This window comes from Entamoeba invadens (assembly GCF_000330505.1).
Source record: "Entamoeba invadens IP1 unplaced genomic scaffold scaff_1105074725903, whole genome shotgun sequence".
NCBI lineage: Eukaryota > Evosea > Mastigamoebida > Endamoebidae > Entamoeba > Entamoeba invadens.
In genome coordinates this window covers 71,249-77,061 of record NW_004443518.1, presented here as the reverse complement: position 1 = coordinate 77,061, position 5,813 = coordinate 71,249, and the positions used below count along the sequence as shown (strand labels likewise).

At 26.8% G+C, this 5,813-nt stretch overlaps 1 protein-coding gene across 1 annotated transcript; it reads left to right on the top strand.

Annotated features, from left to right (window-relative positions):
- Positions 1–2,582: 2,582 nt before the first annotated feature.
- EIN_519920 (hypothetical protein) lies at positions 2,583–4,280 on the top strand (the record flags this gene model as incomplete). The annotated part of the gene is made up of 2 exons (XM_004258438.1): positions 2,583–2,951; positions 3,006–4,280. 2 exons carry the CDS (start codon positions 2,583–2,585, stop codon positions 4,278–4,280), a joined length of 1,644 nt encoding a protein of 547 aa, XP_004258486.1.
- Positions 4,281–5,813: the final 1,533 nt, after the last annotated feature.

The window sequence follows — 5,813 nt, the reverse complement described above, 5'->3', positions numbered from 1 at the left end:
AAAGCAAAAAAAAAAGAAAACAAAAAAAGGAAACACATTAAGAAGCAAGTTTTTATTTATGAAAATTTTGATAAAAAATGGTAGGTTCAAGCAATTGCACAAAATTATGATTCATATTCTAAATATTCCACCAGTTATGGCACTGGTATTAAAAGCAAAATCAGCAGAAGTTTCACCCGAGTCAATTTTGCAATATTACACCCAATTGGAAAAAAATGACGGGTGCCTGTTTGAGCCCATTTTTAATCTTGATTAAGTCTGATTTGACCAATGGGTCGATTACCATTCGAAAATCGTTAGTGCATAAATTTTGAAAGAACAAGATATGTTTAATTATGTTGAAAGAGAAAGTTACAGAACAAGTCTTTTGTGTTGTGGATGCCATAATGGAACCAAAATGATTCCACTTGTAACAACGAAAAAAAATTTTACTGGAAGATGTTGCTATTATATCCCTCAAAAGTCGGGATTTGATAAGAACACTAAAATGTGGTGTTTTGAATACTGAATTATTTACCCTTTAATTAAAAGGGGTGTTCTTCCCAACAATCAAAACAAAAAGAGAACAAATGGGGGTGCGTGACGATATAAAAGCTTTCCTGTTACTTGATGGGTTTTCAGGCCTTTTTTCTGATGAAATCAAAATCTATTTATGGAAAAACACGTTAATTAAGGAAGTGCCACATAGTTCTCACTTATGTCAACCAAAGGAACTGGGAATATTCACAAATTAAAGGATTTTTTTTGGCTGACAAAAACAATTATTTTTGCCACAAATTCGCTTTATTAAAAAGGAAAAAAAGATTGAAAAAAGCTGGAAAATGCTTCAAATAGATTCCCCAGAATTCAAGCAGGCGATGAAAATTTTAGAAAGCTGATTTATTCCTGGGAGTGTGTGGTAAATGGAGACATTGTCACAAGCTATTTTAAACAAGCAAGAATAAAATTTGTGCCATGTACTATTAGCGAAAGCGAGCTCCAGGAAATACAAAAAATGTCAAATTACAACTTCATATTATATCACTGGGGTGGTAAAGGCGGATATTAATGGAGCAAGAGATGTCTGCAAATTCTTAAGTAAGATTGCATAATTTAAAGTGGCTGGGGCCACCGGAGTTGCTCTTGAAAATTACGAAGACAGAAAAAAAAACGTCTTCAACGTGAGGAACTTGACAACGTCAGAAAGAAAAAACCTAGAAAACCCGAAAAATAACTGTGGTTTTAATTCTTATTTTTGTCGCAAACAATTTTTCTATAAGTTAACAAAAATTATAATCTGTAATCAATATCAATATAATAATAAAATAGTAAAAAATAATTTGTGTATAAGATTATAAAACACTCAACAAAAACAATAACCTAAAAATAAATTGGAGACACAATATATATATATATATATTATTTATCAAAATTTGATTTTCAGTAAAAATGGGTATAAACGAGTTTTAAAAATCAACAATTAAACACTCATTAAAACTCGAACATTGGAACTTTTGTTTATTTTAATATATTACATCGATAAATGATAAACTTAAGACAAAAAAATAATAACAAGTAGGTCGGGGATGAAAATAAATATATGTTATTCAATGACGACTAATATCACTGTTCGGAACGACCAATATATACGTAATTTTAATTTTATTATATTTAAGAGCATATATCTTAAAAATAACAACCCATGTAAATACAGTTGATGAGTTTACGATGAAAACTGAAATAATCAAAAAATAAGTATATACAGAGAACAAAATAATTAATTACTTCGTGATTAATCATCATTAAAGAGGCTATTTATATTTAATTACGATAAATGAACTGTTTATTATTTTTTTAGAACGGGTTTTGTTTCTAGAATAACAAAAATATCACTTTAAAATAGTCAAATGGTTTTTCCTGATTTCATTAATCAGACACATATATTAAATTATCTATTATCTCTAATATAAATACACTATTAACAACATATTCAAAACACTTTGAAATATTAATTGGGCAAATAGAAAATGATGGTTTTATTTTTGTTGAAAAAAGAAATAACAAAATATAATTGAAAAAAAAATTTTTTACCACTTATTACCCACTTTTGGTAACATAAGTTTTTTTCAGTTACTTTTTTTGCTTTTTGCCAATTTTTATGTTTTTTTGTTAATATTTAAATTTTTTCTCAATTTATTTGTTTTTATAATCATGATTTGAACTCGTTATTTCATTTTCGTTTTACTACAATTAAACTACATCGTATTATAAATTTAAAAAACTGCTATTTTTAGCAGAATTGGTCAATTGGGAGTTGGTAAGTCGACGAGCTAACACTTTTATAAACAAGTACATAAGTCAAATTGTCTAAAAACGGGAAATTTATTGTTTATAGAAAAAATCTCCCAACTTTTAGAAGTTTATTTTTTCTGTTCCTTTAAACAAGCCAAAGGGGGGAATTGTTTATATATTTATGTAAAAATGGTCTACCAAAAGAACTCGGGTATTATTTTAAGTGTTAAATGAATTATAATATAAAAAAATTAATATCATTTATTTTTTAATCTAAAAAAAACTCCAAACTCACAACTTCAAAAATCTACATGTCACTTTCTACCATTTCTATTGTAGCTTTAAGTGTGGTTGCTTTATTTATCATACTCACAATTATATTACTTATTTACTATTTCTCACGACTGATTAACAAAGTTAGCCCCAGTGAATCTCAAAGTTATTTAATTCAAAAAGACGAAGAAAATTGTGTAGTTCAAAGCCCTACAATACAAGAAGATAATAAAGTACCTTACCCTCTTCCTGTTATTATAGGAATTGACTGGGGGTATGACAACATTGTTGTTTCAACAAAAACACCTTATTATTTTGAAACTCTGAAAATCCAGAATTACCCAGAAACACTTCCCAATGTCATTTCAATTGACAAAGGAGAGATATATCCCTTTTTCAAAACCACAGTTTGTTTAGTTACTATTTTTTTAATTATTTAAAATAAAACAATAACATAAAAGAGTATTAACGAAATCACTGTATACGAGCACATATTTAGTGGTTTTGAGAATAACAAATACGATTTTGACAAAAGAATGTATGGCACTTTGACTTGTCAAACCGTAGTTGCTATTATGCTGAACTTCATTAAAACCAAAACGAACTTTGAAATTGCCGCAGTGGCTCTTAGACCACACGAACACAATGTCGACTTCGCAAAATTGCTTATTAAAGCGGGCGAAGTGATCAACGTGAAAATAGTGATTGTGCCGATGTACTTGGGACCACTCACTGAAATTCTTTTGTCACGTGAAAACGACACATATAAAGTCTTTGGGATTTTAGATATTGGCGTGAAGACCACGGATTTCTGTCTCTTCACAAATTGCAAAAATAACACTAAAATAATTGCAAACAACTCCATTGATATTGGTAACGACGACTTGACTGCTCCACTTGAAAAACTGATCAAAGATAAAGTTGGCAGTGACCACGTCAAAGTACCTAAAGACTTCATTCTTAAAGTCAAAAAGAGTTTTTGTGGTGACGCGCAGTATTTTCAAAGTGATTTGAACACGATCGATGACTCGTATGAGATTAAAATTTCATATGAAGAATATAGAGATACAGTCGCAAAGGAAACACAGAAGTTGTGTGAGTTTATTTCAAATACGACAACAAAGTACTTGGGAGATCTAAAAATTGAGTTTTGTGAAGTTGTTGGATCGGGGTGGAGACCATCGCCAGTACTCAATGAAATTAAAAAGTGTGTACCAATTCAAACTCACTTGAACGGTAATAATTCAAGCTCAATAGGATGCGCAATGTACTTATCATTGTTATTAGAACCAAATTGGAGAAAAAGTCAAATCAATGTCAATCATAAAAAACACATGATCGCTGGAGACCAATTTTCTATTGAACTTCCAGACGAATTGAATGAGTTCTATGAAGTGGTTTTTACAAAAGAATATTATTTAATGAAAAATGAAAATGGATGTGTTACTTTGGACGAGTTAACTATTCATAATAGTAGCAATTTAAATGGAAATAATAAATCTAATGAATATGAAATATTCGAAGAAAACTACAGGAACAACTCGGAAAAGTTTAGTAACTTTTTATGGGAGAAGGCTAAAATCAATTTGAATAACAAGAAAAGGGTACTTGGAACGTCTTTCAACAAATATCAACAAGAGTTGGAAAACGTTGTGTTTGGGGATATTGAAGCACTTAAACAAATAAAAAACAATATCGATACTGAATTTGAAGCCAAGAAAACTTTAATTAAATGAGGTATTTAATTCACTTTTAAACGAATTGTTGTTGTTTTCTAGTATGTTTTAAATTTTTTCTTTTAGTTGAAACACACAAATATAAAAAATGGTTATATAGATAGCGTAATTATTGAGTGTCAGACTTTAGTTCAAAAACTAAACAAAAACTTAAAATTAAAAACAAACATAAGGTTGACGTAAAATTATTTTACCATGAAATTTTTCATTTTGGCATAAAAGATAAATTTTACCTCGGTGGATCTTTTTGATCCAGCCGTTTTTTCTTCACCTTTTTTCAAGTAATACATTTTTGGTCTTTTATTTAGACAATAAACTAATAATAAAAACATAATTTATTTTGTCATTTAATGTTTTTTTTTGAAAAGCAAATAAAATTCTTGTATATAATTTTTGAATTTTGTAACAAACAACAATAAAAATGTAAAATACTCATTAGTTTATATATATATCACCAAACAAACAAAAAATCAGTTTAAAGCCAATTTACCCAATCTTTAAATTTGTATATATCAAATAATCATATGATAAAGTCACTCTTAAAAAAATAAAGTTCTTGTTTTTAATAAATCTTGTATGTATTAACGTCGTTGTCTATCAACTTCTTATCATTTGTTGTTGAATTTGCAACTAATAGATTATAAAGAGTTAGAATTATAATAATTTCTTTCTGATATTGATAGAATTTATTTTTTTAATTTAGTTATCATGTAAAAATAATTTTTGTTGTGTAATTAATCAAATTAATTGCTTATTTGTCAATTAAAAAATACACAGTTTTTTAAAATAATATCAGAGCACATAATATCATTTATTACAACATTCATAGTTATTACAACATTATTTTTTCAATAAAAATTAACAAGTTTTTCATTTATTTATAAAAAATGATTATGATATAATCTGTGTAAATTACAAATGAATATTACAATATAACATTAATAAATTATTTTTTCATAAACAACCCCAAACGTTTTAGACGATATAAATAACTCATCGAAAATAACAGTTGTTTGTTTTATATAATAAATGGCCATTTAATATTTTGTTTGTGAATAATGATGATTTTATAATATTGTAATTATTTTACATATGCTGATTTTTTTTCACTTGCTCTTTCAAAGACATCAAGGTCTTTAAGTTTTATAAATAAACATTATTACAAACTTTTTATTTTTATTTTTTAGTATTTTTTTGGTGAAAAGGAAAAAAATATACTTTATACCCGAATAGGTAAAATCAATTTTACCTTTTTTTACGTCAACCTTAAACAAACATTATTATTGTAAATATCATATTTTATAATTCGGTTTTAACTTACCAACTCAATCAAAAAAGTAATGAATAAAGGGAAAAAAAAAATAAACACAATACTTATTATTTTAACTAAAAATTAATGAGGGTTGTTATCTTAAGTAAAAAAGAATTAATTAAAATCAATTCAATTGTTATTTTTTGTTTTATTTTTATTATATTTTAAAACAATACAATCGAAATAAATAAATTAGAAATAATAATTCAATTATTTATTAA